This window comes from Naegleria lovaniensis, assembly GCF_003324165.1.
Source record: "Naegleria lovaniensis strain ATCC 30569 chromosome Unknown tig006, whole genome shotgun sequence".
Lineage (NCBI taxonomy): Eukaryota > Heterolobosea > Eutetramitea > Acrasida > Naegleriidae > Naegleria > Naegleria lovaniensis.
Genome location: NW_025407828.1, coordinates 666,014 through 688,788, shown reverse-complemented (window position 1 = coordinate 688,788; position 22,775 = coordinate 666,014). Strand labels below are relative to the sequence as shown.

Genomic DNA, 22,775 nt, shown 5'->3' with positions numbered 1-22,775 from the left:
CAAAATACCTTGAGTTGAAATAGTTAATTATTAATGTTATTAATTAAAATTAAAGAAACTCTCTGATTCTTGAGAAGCCATTAATCCAACACACGTCCATTGAATTTATTCGAACGTGAAACTCATCCTTTGATATTGTTCTTGCATACATGTGCAGAAAAGGAAAATCTCAAGTTTAAAAAATGCCCAAACAAGCGCTTGAAGTTTGTAAGTAGTCAACGGATCGGAATTTGGAATTGCAATCATATGATGAGTCCTTGTGAATTTTCATGATGCACCAAATTGCTGGACACAATGATTATTTGGAATAGCCATGACCTTGCAAGGTGTGGAGAGAGTAACCATCAATGATCCTGCTAATTTTACATGGAGGCTTAAAATTAAATGTACTCATTGGTAAGTAGAAATGGACGTTGAATATTTAAATAGAATTCAATAAATTTCAATAATATATTTTTCAAAAACTTGAAAATAATTCATTCGGAATGAATTCACCAAAATTCATGTCGTCGTAATGATGATTGATTATATTTTTTTCAATAATAATAATAATTTAAAAACAATAATTTATGACAACAATTGCTTGTTATTGATACCTATCACACTTGATCATGTGTACAAAACACAGCAACACTGAACATTCAAAGAATGTATTTGTTTGTGAAAATGAAAAGGAAGATAAAAATGTAAAATCTGGTATGTGACCATTAATTGAATGGATCATTCAGCAACTTTTGAAATTAATGATTTCCTTAGGAACGAGTGAGACAAACTTGAATTTTACATGTCCTAACTGCAAACGTCAATCAACCTTGGACATTGTCAGTGGAAGTTTTAAGGAAATTTCGGGCAGTGAGAAATTCTTTCCAATGATCCAGTTTGACGTAAGTCATTTTCTGTCATTTTCACAATTATAACAACATTTTGTGATCACATGATCCATCTCAGGGACGTGGCATTGAGGTAGTGAAATGGGAACCAGAAGGCAATGAAGGGCTTGTGGCCTACAATAGTGAGGGAACTAGTTTTGAAGTAAATTTAGAGAATGGTGAATATTATGACTACGATGAGGATACTGAACAAGAAATCTCTGTCACCAATATCAAGACAAGACTTGGAAAGTAAAGCAATTAGTAATTGATTTGAACTATTTCGCTCACCCAATACACACATGTGATCTGTTTATCAAGTCAAGTGGATATAGTAGCCATAGTACACTACTATAACCATTGAAATCGTTTAAATGTCAACTCCTATCATGACATTAGAACCTTCCAATCTTTGCCTTAATAACTTAAATAGAGACATACTTTTTCTTCTTTCGGCTCATGCATAAACACAAGCAACAAAACAATGAACAACATGCAAGGAGCAACAACACGCCGCCTGCTGCAGCAATCATGTAAGGAATTCCAACAAACTCTTGCACATTCACTGAAGCAGTAATTTGAGCTTTCTGTAAACCATCATTTCGAATAACTACATAGATATTTCCCCATCGATAAATGCAAACACACGATGAAAACCCTTCAAATGCTTATCAAGTGCTACACCTGTAATGGAGAACACAGTTTGAAGTGGGAAATAATTCACATCAAGAGTTATCTTTGATCTATAATCCTCGAGTTCATCTCCAGTCAAAAAGAATACACTCATATTCGTTGCTCCTTCAAAATCATAATCAATATTAATGGTACTAAGGAAACCGATAAAGCATGAAAGAGAGGTGTAATTAGTTTGATGAGGTTGCAAATGAAGCACTGTAGCTGGTAAGAACATGTAGAGGTTGATGATTCAGATTGTGGGTATAGTTGGGCATGCACCACCAAAACAGGAGCTCCAAGCCAAACGGAAATGATGATGGCAATGAAAATGGATGATGGTAGTATTGTCTTGTTCATGATTTTTTTCATCACCCAAATCTCTGTTTGGCTTGGGGGACATTTTTAAACAAAAAAAATGACGAACCGAAATCACCGTTTTGAAGAAGGAGAGCATCAACATCATCACCATCATCACCAGCAACAACACGATGAAAATTTTCATGACATTGAACTACAGGAAGAGGGTAGGACAATCTCATCACCCACCACTGCACTAAAATCAAGTTTGAAACAAAATTCAAAATATGGAAACATGACTCGGAATGAAGACAATCCCTCCTCGACAAGTACCCCTTTCAAACAACAACAACTCAGTGATGTGGCCAATCATGAAGATTTAGATGAGTTGGAAAATAATAGTGCTAAATCTAATTCTAGCAAACCCATTGATTGGAACAAACTTGGAAATAGAGTCATCTATTTATTACTCGGAATCATCATGGCATCACTTTTAATGGGTTTCTCCCTGTATTTCATCATTACAGAAATTGTGTTCACCAAAGCACTTGTCCCAAAACCTGATAATTTTCAATGCTCGGAATTGTCGGACAAGTCGTTAGAGGCATATTTAAATGCTTCACCTGGAAACGTTTATTGGAATTCAAGTTTTTTGTTAAACTCGCCTGGTGATTATGTGTACACGAGATATGAGACAAGTTCAGTGACATATTTGAATTACTTTTCATACGTGAGAGAGTCTATTTGTAATCTATATCCTGCCATTGATCCGTATTGTAAGACAAATAGTCCTGAAATTTTGAAATTTCATCTCTATTATGCACATGGATCCACACGGAATCGTACGTACTCAGACAGATAATAGCAGCAGAAATTTTTCATTCATTAACATTATAATATACATTTTCCAACATTGTTTTATTGGTTGTACCAAAACCAAAACGTCATCACATTACCAATTTTGTGCTGGTACTCCTTTCATACGAAACAAATGTTATTTATTGGACTTCACATTCAGACTTTGCCTTGCAATTTGGAGACAAAACATCACATTTAGGATTTATCAAATCACACAAATTCGTCGTGTACGATTGCCTCGACAATGAAATTGGATCCATTAAGGAAATACAAGATACTACAGTGAGCACATCGGCCGATTACTCGAACAAAGATTTTGTCATCTTTTCAGCTAATGAAACTCAAGTATTAGCTCTCATCATTGATCGAATTGTCTACCTTCCACGACGAACCAGCGATGAGCATACCTATGTGGAATATGTTTACAAGTCGCCACGACACGGTACTATTTATCCAGGTCAAAAAGTTGCCTTCATTGAACGACACAAAATTGGAACTACCGATAAGCGATACTGGTACACGATGAAAATTTTCAAACGTGTTGAAAATCCAATTCTCTTTATCTTGTATCATTACATGGTTCCTTATTACTACACGCTATCTACACAGAGTTAGATTTTCCATGACATGGGACAAATTGAAAACTATGTTTCATGCAATCGCTCCTCTTTGACTACAGATTCTTGAGTGACACCATTACTTGTCATTTGGCCCACCATTTTGTGTTGATTTGTTTGATGTTAAGACGTAGGTCGTATTCCTTTTTTCAGATCAACAATTCCCTTTCCTTTCCATAAAGTTTGAGTTTTACTCCGAGACGGTACAGGACAGACCTTCTTTCCTTCTACAAAAGATCATCATTCAAGGTTCGATTTGTTTTGACAAAGGCGCCCATTGAAAAAAGCACCAACCTCCGATTCGAGCAAAGAGAGGTGACGAGTTTTGTACAAACAACCGATGAAAACGACTTTTCCTTTCTCCTTACGTCAAACACTCCAAAATTTCAAACACGAAAAAAAAGCATTCATTTTCAACCTGCCAACTGTCAATTGATTGTTGTAATCAGCAACACACCTCTTGTATCATCAACAAACTATTTTCCTTGCAACCTCAACATCATGCCACAAGAGGAATCCAAGACGAAGAGTACAAAACTCCAAATTGATTCTTCGGAACAACCACGTACTTCCCATGATAGCTCGAGTCGACACTCGACCTCATCAATCCATCTCCAAGAGATGGCAACCATGATAGCACCTCGACAGCGAGTGGAGGTGAAGATAAGAAGAAAAAGAAGAATATATTTTCCAGAATGTTTGGAAAATCCAACAAGGACAAAGACTCGTCCCATTCATCATCATCCGAAGCACAAGAAAAACAGGAAGTGTCATCAACAAGTGCGACTACAACATTAAATGTTTCACAACCAACAAATTCCTCCCCATCAAGAGTTTCATTTGCAAACATTCCTAATGAGGCTAGTGAAACAGGTGGTGGTTCGGATTCTTCAACTCATAGCTCTCCAACTGCAGTCAGTAGTGGAGATCGTGCTCGTCAATCAAGAAGAAGACATGGTTCTTTATTTACACCAGGTACTACTGGTAGTAATAATTCAAGTCCTCTACCATCGAATCGAAATTTAGCAACATCAAATACAAGTACTCCGAATTCGACACCTGGTCGATTGGGAGAAGATGCCTTTTCACTGTCACCTTCTCTTCCTCCTCCAACTGTGAGAACTCCTCCACAAAATCGAATGACCGTCAATTTGGGAGCTGGTGGACAGATTTTTGAGAGATTGCCTGCCATGGTCAATCGACAGAGTGCAAACTTCCAAAAGTTGATGGGTGGAATGTTCGGAAAGAAGGAAACATTAACTAAGGAAGAAGAAGAAGATAAACTCATCAGAGACCATCATTTAAATAAGCAAGAACAAGCAGTTTTGAAAGCTATTAACTCGGAACCTACTGTGCTTGTTGATAAATTTGTGAAAAAAGGGTTTGATTTGAATCATTTGAAAACTCTCAATGAAGTTTTGGATATTGTGTCAAAATTAGCAGCAGCAGAGGAGGGAACAGAAAATGCAGTGACTGACGACGACTGCAAATATACATTGTGGTTGAATGGATTTTTGGATAAGGGCGGTTTAGATGCCATCAACGATTGTTTGGCGTCGTCAGCACTCGCCTCATCCTCTGCATCAATTTCCGATGAAGAAAAGGAATTGAAACAAGTGTATTGTCTCAAAGTTGTGGAAACAGTTTTGAACTCTTCCGATTATGCAAGAAAGACATTTATCAAAAAGAAGGACTTGTTGAGAACCATGGTTCTCGTTCTCGATTCAAAATCATTGGATTTGAGATCTCAAATCTTGCTCTTACTCTCAGTCATTATGAATTTGACCATCGAAGACATTGATGGCTATGAATTAATTATGGATGCATTCACAAATTTCAAACTCATCAAAAGAGAGCCCAAACGATTTCATTTCATTGTGGATAGTTTGAGTTTTTTATCTGGTGAAGAATTAGATGTCGATGACATGTTGAACGGAACCATTGCAAGTTATGTATTGACATGTCTTGTATTTTTCAACTCTCTCATTACCGTTTCTCGTAATGAAGGTGTGAAAATTGCCTTGATGCGTGAATTGAGAAAACTCGATCTGCATCTATGTTTGAAACACATTCAATTGAAGTATGAGGTTCTTCAAGAAGAACAAGCTATTGATCCAGAAGACGACGACTCAACCATTTCCAACATTGTTCTTCAAATTCGATTATTTGATAACGCATTCCATGAAATATTTGACGATGTGGATGATCAAACTGCTTTCGTTTTTGAATTGGATAACGTCGACACGAGCGATGCTACCGAAATGACCAGAGCCATTTCAGCATACTTGTCATCGACCACTGTATGTACTCCAATCAGTGAAGATGCTATTGCCAATGCTCATGACAGTTTCATTAATATTATGAACTCTCTCTTGAGATTTACAAAGTATATTGCCATTAGTCAGAGTAAGGGAGCAAGTGTTGAAGATGTGAACAATCAATGGAAAACCATTGACATGCTATTGAAAGCCGCCATCAAGGAAGATAAGGCAAGCTTCACAACACCAAAAGAAATTGAATTGGACGGTCTTGTGAAAATTCAACAACGAACCATTCTCGACTTGGAAAGTGAAATTAAGAATACAAAGAAGGAACTCTTCCAAGCTCAACAAGAAATTGAAAAACGTAACAAGGAAGAGGAAGCCAAGAAGAAGAAGGAAATGTTCAGCTCGTTCATGAACAAGGTCTCTGCTCTCTCAAAGGAAGAAGTTCTCAAAACGGAATTGGACAAATTGAGAGACGAAAATGTTAAACTTCAAAGTGACTTGAAAACTCTCACTACCGAGAAGGAAGAAATGGAATCTCGACTCAAGGAAGTTCGTGTCATTAATCAACGTGCTTTGCGAATGGAAGAATTCTTAAAGTCACGAAATTTAACACTCCCAGATGAAAATGAAAGTGTCACTACCAACGGATCCTCCATTCCTCCTCCACCTCCTGGAATGGGAGAAGGTTTCGTACCTCCACCTCCTGGAATGGGAGGTAATGTTCCTCCTCCACCAGGCTCAATTCCTCCACCTCCTGGAATGAATGGTTCCATTCCTCCACCACCAGGCATGGATGGTAATGTTCCTTCACCACCAGGAATGGGCGGTGGCGTGCCTCCTCCTCCTGGAATGGGCGGTGGTGTTCCTCCACCTCCAGGATCTATCCCAATGCCACCTGGAATGAATGGTGGTGTTCCAATGCCACCTGGAGTGCCAATGCCACCAATGCCAGGAGGTTTCGGAGTTGCAAAACCAGCTCTTCCAAAACTGCCAACTGTCAAACCAAAGAAAAAGACAAAGGTATTCTTCTTTGACACAATTCCTTCCTCCAATATTCAACAAACTATTTTCATTAAGAATGGTATTGCTCAAAAGACAAATGAATTAATTACCAAGATGGATTTAGGAAATATTGAGGAGGCTTTTGAAAAAGTTGAAGAAAAAGTCATTGATGCCAATGCTCCACCTGGAAGTGCAAAGAAGAAAGTTGAAGAAGTGATCTTAATTGATGGAAAACGATCAAACAATATTTCAATTCAATTTTCTGCTCTTAAAAAGTTGGATGGCTCTGAATCCGATGAAGACAAATGTAAAAGATATAAAAAGGCAATTATTGCCATGGATGAGAAAACAGTCGATGATAATAACATTGAAGTATTGACTGGCTGTATGCCGCTCGACGAGGAAATTAAGATTGTGAAAGAGTACATCTCTAAAAAGGACGAACCTACTTCACCAACAGAAGAAGAGGGTGTTAAAAAAATTCTACCAATGGCAGAAACATTCTTCACACATTTACTTGACATTCCTTCTCCTTTGCTTCGTTTACAAGCTTGGGAATTTAAGATCAAGCTCAACTCGAGAATAGGAATTCGTACAAAATTGGATTGCATCATTGATGGTTGTAAGGAATTGCAAGAGAGCACCAAATTGCATGATATTTTGGCCATTATTCTCACTATTGGTAATTACATTAATCAACACTCACCCAACAAGAAATTGCAAAATCTTTACGGTTTCAAGATTAGTTCTCTCGAGAAGTTGAGTACCATGAAGGGCCGAGATCCAAAACAAAACATGTTGCAATTCCTTGTTCAAGTTTGTGAAGACAACTTCCCAGATTTGATAAGCGTCACAGATGATCTCAAATCAGTTGTGACTTGCACACGTTTGCAATTACCTCCAATCGATCAAGACATTAAGAAGTTCCAAGAGGATATCAAACAAACTAAATCCTTCTTTGATCAAATGTGTAAACTAGAGAGAGAAGGAAAGTTAGATCCTGAAGATCGATTCATTTCAGTCATGGAAGAGTCCATCTCCACTGCACAAAGCCAAATGGAAATTATTGAACAAAAACGTCAAAAAGTTGAAGAAAATTTGAAACTCACAGCAGCATTATTCGATGAAAAAGCTCAAGACCTTCTCGAGAAGCCAGATGTCTTCTTCAATCAAATTTATCAATTTTTGGAAAATATGAAGAAAGCTCAAATTGAATTGAAAGCCAAACGTGAAAAGGAAGAGAAGGAGCAACAAAAGAAGGCTCAAGAAGATGCTAAAAAGAAGACTGAAAAACAATTAGGTCTCGACAAGAAGAAGGAACTATTAATGCAACGAAAGAAGGCAGCTGCTACCACTACTGCCACAAAACTTTTAACACGACAAGTGAACATTACTCCACAATCTCCATCACATGACATTTTCTCAAAAACCAAAAACTCACTACTTTCCACACTTTCCTCAAAATCTCCAATTCCAGAACAAGAAGAACCTTCTCATTTGTTATCTGTGTTAGAAAAACAACAAGAAGAAAAGAAGAAATCCAACAATTTCTTTGCAGGTTTAATGCAAATGTCAAAGAAAGAAGAAAAACCAATTGAAAGACGGCCCACCAATTTGATGAGTTTGATGGCCAAAGGTTTGACTGATGGTTCTCTCATGAAAGCAAAACAAGAGAAGAAGATTTATTAATTTTTGAAATTTGCAGTATAATGTACATAAAAAAATCATTACTCGATTGTCATTTTTCAACAATTATATTCGAATGAGATAAATGAATGGGTTAGTATGGAACTTCAACATCAATTCTTGCATTTAATGATACAATTAAGTGTTATCCTTAAATAGTTCGATAGAATCCATGTGACTTTTAGGTATTTTCGACCACATGTCTGGCCAAACATCACTCCTTTTACAATAAAATTATTTGAAAGTCGTCGTCCTTTCTGTAAGTTTACAAAACAATTTCCATCAGCATGAACTTGGGATTCTTTTCGAAATCATAAAAGACGTTTACATTCTTTTTCCAATCAACAACAAACAAATTAACAAAGCATTGTCACAAAGACACAACGAACTACAAACTCGCATCTTCTCGGTTCATAACTTCTGCAAAAGTGTGCAAAACCTTCCAGTAAAATCATAGAGCCATCATCCTATCGCGTTGTGGTCATCCTTCAACTGTCAAGGATTTTCAACGTTTGGCAAGTCGACTTCTGTTTGCCTCACATTTGGAAGGTGATACCAACGAGCTGAATGAATTTCATAGTAAAAAAACGAAAATAACAAGATACACCCTCGTTCGGGAGGTTGAAAATTAATATAAGCCGGAAGATTGTAACATATTATCATCATCATTTATATATTTTAATATCACACTCCAGTGACTGTCAGTTGTCAACCAACCATCACAACCTGTAAAATATTATCAATACTCTCTCATCAACCAATACCCGAATTCATCATCGAAATGGGCATTCCACAATCCATATCTCAAGAAGACGATGAATTTTCCACGTCGTCGTCTTGCCGAGCTGCTGAACTCCACTCCTATCGACCACAAGATTACACACTTCGAAATCCTTCCATATCAGGAAAATCCAATCGATCGAACCACAGCAACAGCAACAACCATCGATCCTCCTCTCCAAATACACTTCCATATAATCTTTCAGAAAAAAGCTCTAAAGAAGCCACTGAACGCGTTCGAGATAAACTCTTTAACGCATCTTCGAAATGGCTGTCAAATGCCAAATGTCTTTCCCCAACAAGTCCAAGTACCACCGAAATTTCTTCTCAACAGCAATTCTCTCGAAAAAAGTTATTGAACGGAGTGACATCCATTCTGCATATTCGAAGACGAGCAGCTTCTTCACCCGAAGAACGCGACAAGTTGATTTCAACTCTTGCTTCTTTTCTGAGCGTTCGAGATGGAATGTTAAAGAGCTATTTAGCTTCCGATTGGATGTCTACCGTTTCTATCATTGAACGAATGTTAGTTCCTTCGGAATTTACACAATTTATTGAATTGGCAGTTCAGGAAATTGATGATCATTTTGATTTTTCCGAATCGGGAGACTCGAAATCGACTGACTCGAACGGATCACAAAAAAACAGAAAAAGACGAGGTGGAATTTTATCCTCTGTATCCCATCATCAACATCGAAGACAACCCATTAAGAAGCCACATCCAATGGTGTCAAATGCCAACTCTTCCAAAATTGTAAATTTAAAATTAATGATCGTCCCACCCCTCAAATATCACACACTCGTCGAAGCATGTTTTCCAGTCGTAGAAACATTTCTACTAGATCCCATGGAAATGACAAATTGCTCATTTGGAGTGGCACTTGTCGTCGATCATTGGTTTCTCTATTTCGAACCTGAAACGAATTTAATAATTCCCAAAAAACTCTTTTCGAGAGCGAAGGATTTTGTCGAGCAACAAATTCCAACCTTTTTACGAGTTCAACAAAAAGTGAATCAAATTGAGAATTTATTGGCTGCATGTATTTGTAAATGGAATTCTTCCATGTATTATCAAGCTGCGAAAATGGAATTCGATTCTGAGAATTCTCAATCGAATCAATTGCTTCAGCCATTCCATTCAGAAACGACATGTTCCTCTCCTACCTTATTAATACCTTCATCGACATCTTGCTCGAATTTGATATCATCTCCTTCTTCAATGAAATATTATGGAAATTCGTTGGATTTTGTGGAAGACTTTTTTATGAATTATTTGAAATATGATTATACCAAAGTTCCAACCTTTAATTATTTAAGATCCATGATGACGAATATTCGAGAAATGGGAAGTAGTGAACTCATGATGGATCTTAATGAAGATCTTGAACAAGTAATTTCAAAATCTCACATTTTGGATGTCAAGCAAAAACATACAATGGATGTGACGACGTTGGAATCGAATCATGACAATGATGGTAGTAGTAGTAACCAAACTCGTTCCAAGAATGTCGTGACATTTTTAGATCATTCCGATTTGGAATTATTTATGGACAAGTTGTCAATTTCCATGCAAGAACAACAAGAAGTGTTTCAACATCTCCAAGATGTCTCCTCTTCATGTGCTCCTCAGAATGGAGCTGAGAATGAATTGACTGCTTCCAATAATCCATTTGTCGCTTTGGAAATTTTAATGGCAGCGTTTGACATTCAATATCTTGAAGAAGGTCTTTCTGAAAGTATGTAATAAAGTAATTTAACAAAACAACAACAACAACTTTCGAAGAACGTTTTGATCAATTTTTACAAGGTGTCTTAATTTTATGGCTCCGATCAATTATCATTAAGGAAATGGTTCCAAGTTCCATGTTCGCTTTTCTTCAAAAATTTGGATCAAAATGGAAAAATTCCACCTTAATGAAAAAAAAAAACAACATGTCTTCCTCCGACTCTTCACCACAACAACAACCTCACAATTATTTTCCTGATCAACAAAAACGACAACACTATCTCAAAACTCATTACACGGATCGGAACAAACCCATTCCTATTTGCACCAAATGTAACAGTCAGGAATTTGTGGTTCCGTGCGCGAGAGGAAAGCCAGCTGCATCGTTGTTGCAAGATGCCCATGACGGATATGTGCATTTGACTGGATGCTGTCATTCTGCTGATGGATATTGTGTCAAGTGTAGACATGTGATCAATTTTAAATAATTTATATTAAATATCATAATTTTATTTCTTGTGATGATCCATTAAGTTGAGACAAGATCAACGAAATTTACATAAATAATAGAAATTATTAATAATAAATTGGAGCAAATGTGTCATTATTTTCCAAAGCAATGGTTTGCATGTCACTACTACTTCCTCTCAAAATACTTCCAACCGTGGTTCCAGCTGGATCAAAAAACACAAAATAAACATCATATAGATTCTTGTCACTGTTGAATGCATAGGCAGCAATGGCAGTTCTTTCATCTCCTGGTGTTAAATTTTGCAATTTGAAATTATTTCCTGAAATGGAACTGACTTGCCAGTGTTTTCCAGCATTTTCTTGGTATTTGACAGGGAGAGTCACCATGGTATTGCGAATGTTACGTTCTTCTTTCTGAGATGAACCTCTCATGTGAATCGAACGTGCTTGTACTTTGTTCTGAATTTTCATGAAATTTTACAATCAAACATTCCATGTGAAGGCAAATTTTAAGTACTTACAAAACTGCGACCAGTTCTTCCCAATTGGGTTGGTGTCGAAAAACTCAAGGCGTTCGAATAGCTATCAGTGACCAAATTATTGGCATAATTGGTTCTCAAATAGCCATAACTGTATTCATTGTCCATAAATAAACTCTACGAGACATGGTGGAAGATGCATAATTGACCCATCCCGTGATAACTAAACCTTCATAATAAGGAGTGCTTTGAGAACTTAATTGAAATTTGAAAATATCAGTACTTCCAACGTTCGAGGAAGAAAATGAAGTAGAGTCTTCCCGGGTGTACAGTCCTAATGAACGATGACAGTGCAGTGAAAAACATGCAAGATGAACACAAAGAATGCACAACGTGTGAAACACATGATTCAGATGAATTGTTTGTTGAGATGTTCAGTTGCAACATGTCATGCACTATTATCGTTCGCACCATCTTACGAGAATGTCATTGAGTTTCTAGAATTGTGGTTGTAAACACGGTTAATGTGTGAATTCCAATCAAAACACAGACGTATTCGTTGTTATTGACATGATTGTTGATGAACATCATTGTGACGTTAACTATAAATGGTATCCTAAAAAATTGCGAACGTGATCGAATTCACGTCGAGTAGTTCTTACAAAGGAAATCACGTTCCTGTAGATCATACCGTAGTGTACAGAATATCTTTGAACTGGGTTACTTTTCAATTAATAATAAGGATTTCTTAATCGCATAAAGTTCATTAAAATAATTATATTATATTCATCTTTAAATGCTGCATGTCACTGTGACACACGAAATAATTTAATTAAAACTTTTGGAGTAAAATGGAGGAGAGGGAATGGGACACTGTGAAATGACATAATCAATGTAGGCATCATCAACAACACCATTAAATGAATTAAATGGTGGTCTCTTAGATTCGATACTCGTGACCGATGGATCTGTGGATGATTTTGGAGGAAGCGTTGGTAGAGGTTTTGGATCTCGTTTTGTTGAATGCACAGAAACACTATTGAACGAAGTTGAAGGTGATCCTCCAGTATAGAGCGAAGCATTGGGTTGAATAAAACTCTGAGTTCGATTATAGAGACCCTGATTTTGTTGTGGTAGAGGTTGCTGTTGTGAAAAGGCATTAGGTGAAGTCGATCCATAGCTAGGGTTCATCACGCCCATGGTTGCTTGATTATTTCCATTAAATGTTGGTGGAGTGACATTTTGCTGCATTTGTGGTTGAAGTGGTTGATTATTATTCAGATGAGGTGATGTATTGCCAATCACGCTCTGTGACCTCATGTTATTATAAGAGGCCTGTTGTTGATTGGTGTTGGGTTGTGGAACAAATCCCTGTGGAGAGTTATGAAAGGATTGATTCATGGCTGATGATTTTTGAAGTGGGTGTTGTTGTTGTTGCTGTGGTATGGTTGTAGTATTTACAATTTGTTGTTGTTGTTGTGGTTGTTGTGGTTGTTGTTGCACCATTCCATTCAAATTATTTCCCGATAGAGAATGCGAAATGCCAAAATCCAAAGGCTCCAACAAGACGGTAATGGTACCAGCGGGTCCATTAAATTTTGAATCCGACAAACAATAGGTTACTATTTGAGGCTTCCTTTCAAGAAGCGTTAATGGAATTACTGTAGAACCAATGGGTTTGTTTTTTGTAAAAATGTTGTAGTCCATCACTTCCAGTATCAACTGATCATGATAAATATCTTTTAATTCAATTGTAAATTCGTGTTTAATTTTGGTATTTCCGTCCCACACGGGATTGAGTGTCATCATGATTGGTTCGGTTTTAAATACTGATTTTCCATTGAGTGTGCATACGACGAGAGGATCTGAAGTGCCCGTAGAGTCTTTGGCTGGCAAGTTGTTGGCCTGTTTGAGAATGATTTTGAGTGACGGCATTTTTTTAATTTGGGATTGAAAAGGGATGCAGTAGAGTGTTCTGCAATGTGACGGAACGTTTGTCTCTTTGTTGCTGAAATGACGGATGGTGAATATGTTTGATTATGGAAAATTACTGAACTGCGGTGTTTGCACAGTTTTAGAGGTCTTCACTTTTTCAGTGAAGGAAAACGATGAGAAGGAGCGAGTGGTTATTTTTTGTTTTGCGAACTTTGATGTTCATGGAACAAACTCCCAAGTGCAAACTGTTGTTGAGATTTATTCAAAACCTGTAATTTTTGGAATAAGGTCGTGTTCTATACGTCGTCTGATAAAGCAATACTCTTTCTCAAGGTAGAAAGTTGTGAGGTAAGGTAATTTTCAGAAGACGAGTTGGGCGAAAGATTGGTTAACTTTCTTGGTCTAATCAATTCTTCAATTTCATTATCAACCTCTTCTTCTTCATGATCAAAAGATCCCTCACTGTCCTCTTCTTGGTTATTTTCTTCAATTTCCTCGTCATAGTCATCCAACATTTCTCTTGTGAGTTCATTGGAATCCGAGGAAGCGTCATCTCCATTTGCATCACGATCCACATCTTGCTCATCTTGCTGAGCAGAAGGCTTGCTAATATTTACAAGTATCGTATGATGAATCTTGTCTTGGCCATCCCTTCGTTCCTCATTATCAACATCCTCTTCATCGTCTTCGTCAACCAGGAATGCACTGTCGTTCAACTTGGAATTATTATTATCGACTTGTTCAATATAGGTAAGGGAGGCATCTTTGTTCATTTCATCTTCCTGTCTTGCACTTGTAATATTTTGTCCACGGTAAAAGTCAACTGTATCTCGCAAACTTTGATTGTCCACTCGTAAATTATTAACATGTTGTTGTAAGAACTCGTTTTCCTCTGTCAATTTGTTCATTCTCTCAACAACAGAATTATATTGAACGAGCTTTTCTTTCAAAAGCTCATTCTCACCCTCAACAAAGTTGATTCTGCTCTGCATTTCTTCGAGCTTCTTGACAATAATTTCCTCTCTTGCTTCAGATTGACTTTCCTTGGTCGTTTGTTGCTCAAGTTGTTCTTTCATAGACTCTGTAATTTCTTCATATTGAGACATTTTGGTTTTGAATGCTTGATTGAGATTAAAGAGATTCACATTCTTCTCATCGAGCTCTTTAGCGAGTCTTTCAATTTGTGCTTGTTTTTCTCTTTCAGAATTTTCAAACGATCTACGCAAAGCATTCAACTCCTCTTGTTTTTGGAACATTTGGTCTCCGAACTGAGCCAACATGATTTCTTTTTCATTGTCAAACTTCACAAGCTTGGCCTCCATCGAAGTGATGGTGGACTGAAGTTGGAGAATTTTCTGTTGTTGCAACACGTTTGTTTTCTCCAGTTTCTGTATTTCCTTATTAAGCTTTTCCGTTTTGGTCTCCATTAATGTATTTACATCCTCGATTTCGTCTTTCAGGCGTTTTTCTGACAGAAGCAAGTCCTCCTTCTCCTTACTCAAATGCAGCAATGTCTGTTGATTGAGAGCTGTTTGTGTCTGCTGTTCATTCAATGCCATTTGAAGAGAATCGAGTTTGGACTTGTAGAACTTTTCTCGCTGTGCCGAATTTTGACATTGGGAAGAAAGAGCCAGATTCTTTTGTTGGAGGTCATCAAAGAGTGCGACTTGTTGCTCCAAATCAGAGATTTGAGTTTTGAAATGGGCCATAATTTGAGAGTGTCGAGCCTTCTCCTTTTCTATATGCTTGGCCAATTTGGCCAGTTTCTCTTCATACTTGTCCTGAGTATCTTTGAGAATGGTTCTGTGATTCTCGAGAGATTTTTGTTGATTTCTTTTTTCTTCGTTTAATTCTTCTGACAGGCTTGCAATTTGTGTCTTGAGTTGATGAATGTCTTCCAAACGCTTTTCGCATTCTGTCTTTTTGGAGGCAACTACTGTGTTCAGTTCTGCTATCATTTGATTCTTCTCCTTGTTGGCTCTCTCTAAATCCTTGTTGATCTTTTCTAGGGCGTCTTTGGACTCGAGCAGATTTTTTTCTCTATGCTCGCTCAATTCCAATTGAGACTGAATTTCCTCAATTTGATTATGTAAATTTCTAGCCTCTTCCTGATGTTCTCTTTCTCTCGTGCGCCTTTTATCCACTTCTTGATCAAGCTCTACTCTGGTCACTCGTAATTTTTGTTCGGTATCCCGTAGCTGCTCATTGGCAAATTGAAGCTTGGCCGAGTAAGTATTCAACGAGTCTTGTAGCTGGGTAATCTTGGAGGACATTCTCTGATTATTTTCTCGCAACAACTTTACTTCATCGTCCTCCATCATCACATTGGAAGAGACCAACAATGAAGACCAAGAGGGAGGATGATCCATCATGACCATGGACGGGGTGGAGTTGGGAGTAGGCATCTCTAAAGATTGGTTCATCATGTGGTGTTGTTGATGAGTGGTATTGTTATTGTTGTTGATCAAGGTATTGTTATTATTGTTGGTATGGTACAGAGATGAGAAGGAAGCAGCAGAGGTGGGAGTAAGGCTACTTCCGCTCATAGGAACGCTTCCCGACATGGAATAACGTAATGAACCTGCCGATGGAAAATTGTGAGAGTTTGAAACACCACCACTATTATTGCTACTGAGAGGTGAATTTTGCAAACTACTCATCATGGATTTGAGAGAATTGATTCTCTCATTCAATTCCTTTGCTGTAGATGATGCCGAAGATGACATTTTTTTCTTCTTCTTTTAAAATTTCCTTAATAGAGAGAGAGTATGTGGTTTGCAAAGTGCATGGTTGAAAAACTTGAACCACCAACACCTAGGAGTTGATTTCATGAATCAGCATGGATTCAATTTTTCGAGCAACTACGATTGAATTTCATGGTTATTCATTTTGATCTATAACAATGTATGAAACACACAACATGTTCAAACACCTGTGAAACAATCAGCACCTGCCTCCAAAATTGGAACATGATGTACTCATATTCAATTTGTGGTCATTCATAGCCAAAAAACATGAATGATTCTTTGCTCATTTCAAAAACACTGTTCAGAGAGAGATTCATTTGCATCCATGCATCTTTGTTTCGACATGTCGACCATTTAGTACTAACAACATTCGCAAGAAGAGATAGGTGCTCATGGATCTGTCCATGACTTGTCTCTTCGTGTCCTTAAAGTGTCAAATCTATCTTCTTTCAAATCAAACATGAACTGTGTTATCTTCCATTTAAATGCGGGAATGTCCATTTTGTATTTTGTGGTTTGTCCATAGTTCATGCTGTGAATTCCCATGATCATCCAACCACCATAACAGTAACCATGCACCAACAATGGCAAAAGTTTCTACGCGGGGCACTGTTGAACCTGTCAATTGCCATTCGTCTTTGTGAACATTCTCTCACATTTGTTGTCTGATTCACAACCAACACTGATTCAAAACAAAATGTCATTCTTTCCTTCCTTTCAAAACGACCAAAATCCCACGCGTTCATTCTCTCCACTGTTTTTTCCAGTATCTCGAGATGGTATGAACATGCATCAGGATGACATTGGTTCCATTCATCTTCTCCAAAGTAATAACAACACGGTTGTTCCTTCACTCACCAATTCAACCTCATGGACTGATCCAATCAAATACAGTTTATCCGTCGTCATGACCAGTGGACCTTTTTTCTTCATCTTTTGGATTTTGCTTGTCGTTTCCATCATTGTTTATGCACTCAAACGTAAAGACATGAAGAGAAATCAACACATCTTGTTTGTCTTGACCATTGTTTTGGCATTGGACGTGACTGCCAATTTGACGTTGAGAATAATTTCAGAATTGGGAAATTTCACATCTGTGGGTAGCGACAAGTCATTTTCTCTGTATTATACCATTATGGGTGCAGTTCAGAGAGTGAGTATTAACTATTGGGTTTGGCATCAACTCTTAATGATGGCCTTCCTTTGTCATGTATTGTAAGTCATTTGTGTATATATATTTCTTTTTTGTTGAACGAACGACATGACAATTACTAAACAACTTGACATTTTGAAATATAGTGCCAAAACATGTAAAGAAACAGGTGCCATCTCTCAAACTCAATTCACTCGAATGAAAATTGCCATTCAATCGACCTTGATTGGAAGTGCCATTTTCTTTGCCATTCAAACCTTGGCTGTCGTGGTTTTGGGTGCTTTGGTGAGTGCTGGAATAATACGAGAAGCTTCATCCATTCTCGCCCAACAAGTTGCCATTTTCTTAGCTGCTTGTGTCATGTTTTTCGTGTTCACTATTTGTTTCTCCATTTTGCTCAATGTCACTGGTTACAAGTTAAATTCTTCCTTGCAAGAGAGTGTGAAAAAATTGAAAGCTAAAATGAAGAAAGATCATTCACATTTGGGAGTAGAGAGAGCGAATGGTGATTCTTCATCTGCGTCTTCTATGGGTGTTACTGCTTCCAATTCTCAACCATCAAGAAGTGGAGGTCACTTGTTTGGAAATTTCACAAATAAGAGAGACCGAGAACATACACTCCAATTGAAACAAACAGCCCTTCGAAAAACTCGAATCATGCAAGCAGGTCTTTCCATTGCCTTATTGATGCAATCGATTGGTTTTCTATTCATTCCATTGATTTTTGCTTGGCAATTTAATGCAATCTTTTTTCACACATTTACCAATATTGGACTCGTTATTTTCATTTCACTCATGATTGCCATTAATACTCCCATGCAACAAGTTCAACGAATGTTTCGAAGAGATTCACAAGTGAGTATGGAATCCAGTACAGCTCACAACTCTTCTCGAAATGTAGAATCGAATGATCCTCCAACAAGTCCTATGACCATCATTAAGGATTTGACTGAAGATGAAAAGAGTATACAGGATCCTGCTACTTTTCAAAATCATCACCATCATGGAATGCAGCATCATCATCTCTCGACATCCAATGCTCTTTCATCTTCAGAGAGTGAGATGAATCCAATCAGTGAAATGATGATGAAGGATGTGCAGTCGCCTGGAATGGATTCTCTAGTGTTGAACACTCCTACTAGCATTCAACATCAAGAGGTGTAGTGAGTGTTAGCACGTGCGAGATTTGCTTAAAATGATTTCATCTCCACCTATTTCACAAATAATTTTCTGTAATTCATTTCTTCTTTCTCAGAACAACAATAATTTCACAACAATTAAAAATTTAAACCTTGTTGACGTCTCAAATTGAAAAATTCTTGTTTAATTCCTTTCAGAATACCAATCATGAGCTGATCCTTCATAATTAATCACATGTTGATATCCAAATTCTTCTGTTAATATTTGTTGAACCATTTGACTTCTGATACCATGTTCACAATACACAATTATCAAATCTTGTTGTTGTGGCTTACAAAAACCAAACTCCATTTCAAATTCATCATCCTCTGCCTCGAAAGCAGAATATATTAAATTAATTGGAATGTGTTTTGCTGTTGGGAGTAGTGGATGATGACCTCGTACTTCTTGATGACTTCGAACATCGAGTAAAATATAGTGTTGTTGTTGTTGTTGTGATGATAATTGATTTGGTGTTGTTGATGAGGTGATCAAATGTCGTAATTCTTGTTTTGAGATTTTTCCACTTTGAATGATATTTAATGGTAATGGTGTTGAGGATGCTTGTAAAGTGCAATGATCATCATTTGAATTATTATTATTATTATTTGAATGGTGAGTTGACATGTGTTTTAAATTGTTAATGTTGTGGAAATGGGATGACAATTCCAGTGCTTTTAAATTAAAATTGAATTTACTCGGTGTGGCTACGATTGAAAATATTCGTGATGAATTCACAATTAGATGTTTGCTCAATTTTTGCATTTTGAAATTGTTTGGCAAAACCATAATTCGTGAGTAAAAAGGTTACAGCGAACGGGAATCGAACCCATGACCTTCAGCGTGTAAAGCTGACGATCTAACCGACTGATCTACCGCTGCGTATATATAAATTCAATTCTGTGTATCACAAGAGAAACAACGATCGTAAAAGGGAAACCTTAATTGCTGAACAACAGGTAATAATTTATTGAAATCATCACTCCTTCTTGTTCATTCCACTACTACTCGTGTTTTGCATTCCCATGGATCCATGAGGAATATCCGAACCTGCATGCTCTCCACTCATACTCCCCAATCCATGTTGAGAAGGAAACGAATGTTCCACCAACCCTCCACTCACGTCACCAGTCATGGTTGGTGCACGACTCACTGTTTCTTCTTCCATCTTGCTCTTTTCTGAAGTTTTCTCTCCTTGTTCATTTCCGAAAGATGCAGCAGACATTCTATTCGATATAACATCTTTGATTCGTTCCATTCTTATTTGTAAGACAGTGATTACCATTCAGACCAATTGTTTTTTGATGTTCTTCTTGTTGTTGATGTGGTTGCTCGTTGGTAGATACGTTCGAGGATGATGTGGTTTCATCAGAGAGGCCAATCGATGCTATTTGCATGAAATAGGAAAAACTCCAAATTCAAACATTGCATTCAATAAGGAAATACGACAAAGTCATGAATACAAGAAAACGAAAATCATGGAATTCATGGAGACAGACCATCATTTTCAACAACAACAAAAACATTACAGGCAGTTAGTTACCTTCGTTCATCACAAACCTCATCCACCACAAACATCGAGTCCAATCAATTTCCATCCAACGCGGCTGAATGCTAACCAGTAAAAGTAGCCGAAAGATTCTCAAGTCTCCGAAACCAACTCACCGCTCCTGTCTTCAAGATTGACAACGAAAAAGGATTCTTTCAAAAAAAAACTCTCCACCATTCATCTGCCAAGCACAAGCTGATCCTATCGATAGGACTCCATCAACAACAACGACAGCAACACCATTCTCATCATGCAAAGTCCGAATTCATCTCATCTGAACGAAAATACCGTCTTTGAACTTTTTCACATTGCCACTGTATGCAAAAATGTCATTCAAGACGCCGAACGTTTAATTGTTCGAGAGAATCGACAAAAACCTTTCAGTGAGGAACAACAGGCTCATCTCGTACAAACGTGTGTCATGTCCATGTGGAATGGTCCTCAAAATGTTCCATGTCTTTCAAAATTAAATTTATATCAACGAAAATCTTTGGATGAGCAAATGGGTCAGACACGAGCGAATAGAGCCTCGATGAACAAATCGAATTGGCAATTGAATTCGGAATTTATTCATTCACCCAGCACGAGAGAACACATGTTTCAAGAAATTGAAAGCTGTCACAAATCAAGTGATGAATTTAAAGTGAAATTTAAAGAATATCATGAATTGGTGAATAATGATTGGATGAATCATGGAACCTTTGCCACCACATTTCCACAAGTCGTTTCAAATTTGAATAATAGTAATACCAATGACCATGAAACGAGTCTATCTTCAATAACTTGTCAACTCCGAGAAAAACTCTTATCAAAATTCACATCTTCTCCAAATGGTTCATCAACATTGAGCGCCTTAAAGAAACAACAATTAGATTCTCTCTCCAAACAATATTATCCACAAGAAAGACAAGAATTAGAAGAATGTATTCGGGGTCATGCCATGTCCAACCCAAGTGCTCTCTTTAATTATCCAAATTTTTTGGAAGATTGTAAACGATCCATTAATCGATTCTATTTCAAAACTTCGACGCAATATTGTAAAAAACATTTCATGAATTGTGTAGAAAAGTCCGGTGAGACTCTGAATAGTTTGTCTATTTTGCAATCGATGGATTGTGCATCAAGTCATCACACTCCTGATGAAATTCAATGCAAGAATGAATTTTTACAATATTTTGGAGAGTTGATTCAGGAGAATGTTGAATTGGTTCGTCGCGGATCGAGAGACACAGCAACCACAACGACATCTACGACACCTGTTCCAGGAGTGGTCGAGTAATTGGCACATTAAATAATATTGTAATTATTAATTTTTGTATTATGCAATAGTATTGTAAAGTGTTTAAAAAAATACCAATCAAACCGCCTTTTTTTGCACAACCATAAAAAAAAATGCCTCCACGATCATCAAAACCTGCTGCCACCGAATCCGAAGAAGAAGATGAACAACGACAAATTGTAAGACCTAAAGGAGTGCCAAAGGCCATTCCCAAATCAAGAAAAAAGGCTTCTGAAGCAGGATCTTCCTCTCAGCAACAACAAACACAGCTGAGGCTTACAAGTTCGGGTTCATTGGCAAGGCCAAGAGCTGGTGCTTCAGATGAACGATCATCCCGAGGCTCTGAAACTGATGATGAAGCCTCGGATCGAGAAGAAGAAAATCTTGCAGCAAGAAGAGCACCAACACGACCAAGTGCCACGGCAGCATCATCATCGGGAAGAACAACTGGTACATCAAGGACCGCTGCCGGAGCATCATCATCTGGCACCACGGCTCCAACCGTGAGAAGAGGACCACCCATTCCAAAGAGGCCCAAGTCTAGGCCTGGAGAGCAGGCTCTTTTGGAAATTCGTCGATTTCAAAAAACAACTCACAACTTAATTCCAAGATTATCCTTTGCCCGTCTTGTGAAGGAAATTTCGGAAATGGTTGCAGTGAATAGTCGTCTCAGATGGCAGGCTGCTGCCATTGAAGCCTTACAATCTGCTGCTGAGGATTATTTGATTAACCTTTTTGCTGATTCGTAAGTAGTATGAATAATGGCTTTCAATGTGAAGTGACCAATGCTTTTTACAATGTGGCACGCATTGCTTTTTAACATTTCTTCAACTTGGCATGCATACCATTGTGAATTCAATAGTAATTTGTGTGCAACCCATGGAAAGAGAGTGACTATTATGGTGAAAGATATTCAGCTTACAAGAAGAATTCGTGGTATTGCACGTGAAGCTATCTATCACTGAACTACCGACAATCATCATGTAACATTATCACTCGATCTAATTTACTTGACACTAGGTTCCTATTAATTTATTTAACGAAAAGCTAAGATTGTGGACCACACTATTGAGCAAATGACCACAATTGAGCACTTTATTTGCCTGTTTGAAAATAATTACATGCAGCATTCTTAACCTTAATTTTGAGTTGCAAACCGAAATTGTTCAGAATGATGGTGTGCTTGCACTGAATAACTAAGTAATG

General features: G+C 37.5%; 13 protein-coding genes across 13 annotated transcripts; 7 read left to right on the top strand and 6 right to left on the bottom strand.

The window, feature by feature from the left end:
• Positions 1 to 182: 182 nt before the first annotated feature.
• Positions 183 to 1,125, top strand: C9374_013561 (uncharacterized protein; the record flags this gene model as incomplete). The annotated part of the gene is made up of 5 exons (XM_044689451.1): positions 183 to 207; positions 312 to 396; positions 629 to 696; positions 757 to 884; positions 949 to 1,125. 5 exons carry the CDS (start codon positions 183 to 185, stop codon positions 1,123 to 1,125), a joined length of 483 nt encoding a protein of 160 aa, XP_044553970.1.
• A 354-nt stretch (positions 1,126 to 1,479) lies between these two features.
• C9374_013560 (uncharacterized protein) lies at positions 1,480 to 1,779 on the bottom strand (the record flags this gene model as incomplete). Its single annotated transcript, XM_044689450.1, has 1 exon — positions 1,480 to 1,779. The coding sequence occupies one exon, from the start codon at positions 1,777 to 1,779 to the stop codon at positions 1,480 to 1,482; it is 300 nt and encodes a 99-aa protein (XP_044553969.1).
• A 180-nt stretch (positions 1,780 to 1,959) lies between these two features.
• On the top strand, positions 1,960 to 3,314 carry C9374_013559 (uncharacterized protein; the record flags this gene model as incomplete). The annotated part of the gene is made up of 2 exons (XM_044689449.1): positions 1,960 to 2,683; positions 2,860 to 3,314. The coding sequence occupies 2 exons, from the start codon at positions 1,960 to 1,962 to the stop codon at positions 3,312 to 3,314; spliced, it is 1,179 nt and encodes a 392-aa protein (XP_044553968.1).
• Positions 3,315 to 4,011: 697 nt separating this feature from the next.
• Positions 4,012 to 8,274, top strand: C9374_013558 (uncharacterized protein; the record flags this gene model as incomplete). Its single annotated transcript, XM_044689448.1, has 1 exon — positions 4,012 to 8,274. The coding sequence occupies one exon, from the start codon at positions 4,012 to 4,014 to the stop codon at positions 8,272 to 8,274; it is 4,263 nt and encodes a 1,420-aa protein (XP_044553967.1).
• Positions 8,275 to 9,052: 778 nt separating this feature from the next.
• C9374_013557 (uncharacterized protein) lies at positions 9,053 to 11,265 on the top strand (the record flags this gene model as incomplete). Its single annotated transcript, XM_044689446.1, has 2 exons — positions 9,053 to 10,787; positions 10,835 to 11,265. The coding sequence occupies 2 exons, from the start codon at positions 9,053 to 9,055 to the stop codon at positions 11,263 to 11,265; spliced, it is 2,166 nt and encodes a 721-aa protein (XP_044553966.1).
• An 88-nt stretch (positions 11,266 to 11,353) lies between these two features.
• Positions 11,354 to 11,895, bottom strand: C9374_013556 (uncharacterized protein; the record flags this gene model as incomplete). Its single annotated transcript, XM_044689445.1, has 2 exons — positions 11,354 to 11,707; positions 11,770 to 11,895. 2 exons carry the CDS (start codon positions 11,893 to 11,895, stop codon positions 11,354 to 11,356), a joined length of 480 nt encoding a protein of 159 aa, XP_044553965.1.
• A 660-nt stretch (positions 11,896 to 12,555) lies between these two features.
• C9374_013555 (uncharacterized protein) lies at positions 12,556 to 13,662 on the bottom strand (the record flags this gene model as incomplete). The annotated part of the gene is made up of 1 exon (XM_044689444.1): positions 12,556 to 13,662. One exon carries the CDS (start codon positions 13,660 to 13,662, stop codon positions 12,556 to 12,558), a length of 1,107 nt encoding a protein of 368 aa, XP_044553964.1.
• Positions 13,663 to 13,958: 296 nt separating this feature from the next.
• Positions 13,959 to 16,388, bottom strand: C9374_013554 (uncharacterized protein; the record flags this gene model as incomplete). The annotated part of the gene is made up of 1 exon (XM_044689443.1): positions 13,959 to 16,388. One exon carries the CDS (start codon positions 16,386 to 16,388, stop codon positions 13,959 to 13,961), a length of 2,430 nt encoding a protein of 809 aa, XP_044553963.1.
• Positions 16,389 to 17,106: 718 nt separating this feature from the next.
• On the top strand, positions 17,107 to 18,726 carry C9374_013553 (uncharacterized protein; the record flags this gene model as incomplete). The annotated part of the gene is made up of 2 exons (XM_044689442.1): positions 17,107 to 17,624; positions 17,709 to 18,726. 2 exons carry the CDS (start codon positions 17,107 to 17,109, stop codon positions 18,724 to 18,726), a joined length of 1,536 nt encoding a protein of 511 aa, XP_044553962.1.
• Positions 18,727 to 18,885: 159 nt separating this feature from the next.
• Positions 18,886 to 19,368, bottom strand: C9374_013552 (uncharacterized protein; the record flags this gene model as incomplete). The annotated part of the gene is made up of 1 exon (XM_044689441.1): positions 18,886 to 19,368. The coding sequence occupies one exon, from the start codon at positions 19,366 to 19,368 to the stop codon at positions 18,886 to 18,888; it is 483 nt and encodes a 160-aa protein (XP_044553961.1).
• Positions 19,369 to 19,720: 352 nt separating this feature from the next.
• Positions 19,721 to 20,026, bottom strand: C9374_013551 (uncharacterized protein; the record flags this gene model as incomplete). The annotated part of the gene is made up of 1 exon (XM_044689440.1): positions 19,721 to 20,026. One exon carries the CDS (start codon positions 20,024 to 20,026, stop codon positions 19,721 to 19,723), a length of 306 nt encoding a protein of 101 aa, XP_044553960.1.
• A 514-nt stretch (positions 20,027 to 20,540) lies between these two features.
• Positions 20,541 to 21,569, top strand: C9374_013550 (uncharacterized protein; the record flags this gene model as incomplete). The annotated part of the gene is made up of 1 exon (XM_044689439.1): positions 20,541 to 21,569. The coding sequence occupies one exon, from the start codon at positions 20,541 to 20,543 to the stop codon at positions 21,567 to 21,569; it is 1,029 nt and encodes a 342-aa protein (XP_044553959.1).
• A 113-nt stretch (positions 21,570 to 21,682) lies between these two features.
• On the top strand, positions 21,683 to 22,534 carry C9374_013549 (uncharacterized protein; the record flags this gene model as incomplete). The annotated part of the gene is made up of 2 exons (XM_044689438.1): positions 21,683 to 22,314; positions 22,432 to 22,534. 2 exons carry the CDS (start codon positions 21,683 to 21,685, stop codon positions 22,532 to 22,534), a joined length of 735 nt encoding a protein of 244 aa, XP_044553958.1.
• Positions 22,535 to 22,775: the final 241 nt, after the last annotated feature.